The sequence below is a fragment of the Nestor notabilis genome, unplaced genomic scaffold (assembly GCF_000696875.1).
Source record: "Nestor notabilis isolate BGI_N333 unplaced genomic scaffold, ASM69687v1 scaffold918, whole genome shotgun sequence".
In the NCBI taxonomy this organism is placed as follows: domain Eukaryota; kingdom Metazoa; phylum Chordata; class Aves; order Psittaciformes; family Psittacidae; genus Nestor; species Nestor notabilis.
Genome location: NW_009940322.1, coordinates 35,217 through 37,665, shown reverse-complemented (window position 1 = coordinate 37,665; position 2,449 = coordinate 35,217). Strand labels below are relative to the sequence as shown.

The 2,449-nt window shown below is 42.3% G+C and overlaps 1 protein-coding gene across 1 annotated transcript; it reads left to right on the top strand.

Annotated features, from left to right (window-relative positions):
• Nucleotides 1-210: 210 nt before the first annotated feature.
• Nucleotides 211-2,243, top strand: RPL37A (ribosomal protein L37a; the record flags this gene model as incomplete). The annotated part of the gene is made up of 3 exons (XM_010020272.1): nt 211-339; nt 847-929; nt 2,073-2,243. Coding segments are annotated over 3 exons (276 nt in total), but the record flags the coding sequence as incomplete, so codon positions are not given.
• Between the last annotated feature and the right edge of the window lie 206 nt (nt 2,244-2,449).

The following is a 2,449-nucleotide window of genomic DNA, read 5'->3' as shown; positions in this document are numbered from 1 at the left end:
GCCCCGGTAGGAGCTGGGAGGCTGCGCAGCGTGAGCTTCCCGGCCTTGCACAACTATTGCGCTTAATTACAGCATCAGGAAGAAGCGTCGGTCGGCTGCGGCGTCAGTTTTGAGTGCCGAGCGCCTTGATGTCGTGTCAGGAGAGGGGAGCAACAGAAGAGATGGTGGTCTCGGTAAAGTTGAACGTGTTCTGGGTTTGTTTCCCCACAGGCTAAGCGCACCAAGAAGGTTGGGATTGTGGGTAAATATGGTACGCGTTACGGTGCATCCCTTAGGAAAATGGTGAAGAAGATCGAGATTAGCCAGCATGCCAAGTATACCTGCTCCTTCTGTGGCAAGGTGAGAGACCTCCTCCCCTTAAAGTCTTTACAAATAACTTTGTTGCTGATGCTAGGAATATCATTTGATGCTTTGGTAATTTTTCTGCTGAAGAGGACTCCACTAGTTTTGAGACAGTGATTAGTGTATTGTGAGCTTCGGGCTACTGTCAGAGCCTTTATAAAATAAAAATAGTAGAAACTTCACGTGTGTGTTTAGTGGTAGTTAAATGAAAACAAATTATATTTCATTACATAAATGTTATCATACTATACATTTTAGGTATCTAATGAAAAGACCTAACAATTAACACACTTACTATCCAGTTAATTAAGACATGAATTTGGGCTTCCCCCCTTCTTCAGTAACTTCACGGCTTACCTGGAGGAGGAAGAGAGCTTCCTTTTTCCTGGGTGATGGGAGCTCAGTACCCGCCACTCACTCACTAGATGCTATTCAAAGTGGGTCCAGTTGTTTGGCTTTTTCAGCTGATAGTGTTTTACTCTTTTTTTTTCCCTTTTATTACAGACCAAAATGAAGAGGAAGGCTGTGGGTATCTGGCACTGTGGATCCTGCATGAAGACAGTTGCTGGTGGTGCTTGGACTTACAAGTAAGGAAATCAAGAAGCTCCTATTGGCATTTATTGTCATGTAACGGAAGCATAAGATGGCTTTCTTCTTTTTCTTTTTTCTTCCCCCCCCATGTTAGTCTACTAACCATTTAGTAGATCTGTCTTCAGTGAGTGATATGTGGGTTTTTTTTCATGCATTTAAGATTTGATTGGAATGGATCAAATTGGGTTTGATTGCTGTCCTTTCCAGTGTCTGTTGTGCAGCTTCTGACAATGTTGCCTTTTACCCACCATGTTACTCCTGCTGATTTTGGTGGGTCCCTCCAAAATTTATTCATCTTGCTGGGCTTTATGAAAGCAGTTGTTTACTTCAGAAATGCAAGCACTGCATCTTTTCCCAAATGAATTAGAAACGTGCAAATGCTATTTTTAAGTAGTCTGTTCTGTGCCTCAGCTGTAGTGTCATTTCTTAGTGAAGCTGTAAACTATAGTTGCTGCTTTTGTGAGATACTAGGCTTGGGCCAGTTTTCTGGTGATGGAAGAAAAGCAGCAGAGAGAATGGCTGGTTCATACACCTATTTCAGGGTGGAGTCATCTGGGTGGATGACACTTGACATGCCCTACTGACTTACTGTGAAAAGAGCTTCAACAGCTGCTAATAAATCATGCTTCTGGGGATACTGTATTAGACCTGGGGTTTATTTTTCCTTTCTTGATTCTTTTGGCTGTATAAAAATCTTAATTGTGTGAGGGAACTCTTACCTCTTCTTTCAGAGACTAAGCAGCACTTTTTTTGTGTTTACACTCCCAGCCTTTTCCATTAGAGGCACAGCTACAATAGGCAAAACCAGATTTACTCCCAAGAAAAATTATTTCCATGTTTTCCTTTAATTTAAAAACATTGAATTAGTCCTTCTAATGGTGCTCTTGCTTACTCTCTTTACTCTCCTTCCCCCACAATCCTGGTAGAAGACACTGTTGCCCCACACGTAACAGTCACTAGTAATCCAAGCCCATGTGCTTGTGCATGTAGTCAATGCATGACTGGCTAACTCAGGCTAGGATGTAGCTTGTGAAGCAGTCAGACTGTGACTATTGGAAAGATTAATGCTTTCTCGAGAAAATAACACTGTCATGGGTTGTTCTGCTGCCACTTGCAAATGATTCTGTTGCTTCTTCCAGTACCACCTCTGCAGTGACGGTCAAATCTGCCATCAGAAGACTGAAGGAATTGAAAGACCAGTAGAAACTACTTCTCATTCTCCTTGTGAAACATCCTTTTTTTCCCCTCTGTTAAGATCTATCCTATTGTTGTTTTTATTTCAACAATAAAAAGGTAATAATGGAGTGGAATCATGATCATCTTCCTACAAGAATTCCCATGTATCTTGCTGTATATGGTGGGTTGACAGTGGCTGGGCATCAAGTGCCCACCAAAGCTGCTCTATCACTCCCCCTCCTCAACTGGACAGGGGGATAGAAAATACATCAAAAGGCTCATCAGTTGAGATAAGGTCAGGGAGAGATCACTTGCCAATTACCATCACAGGCAAAACAGA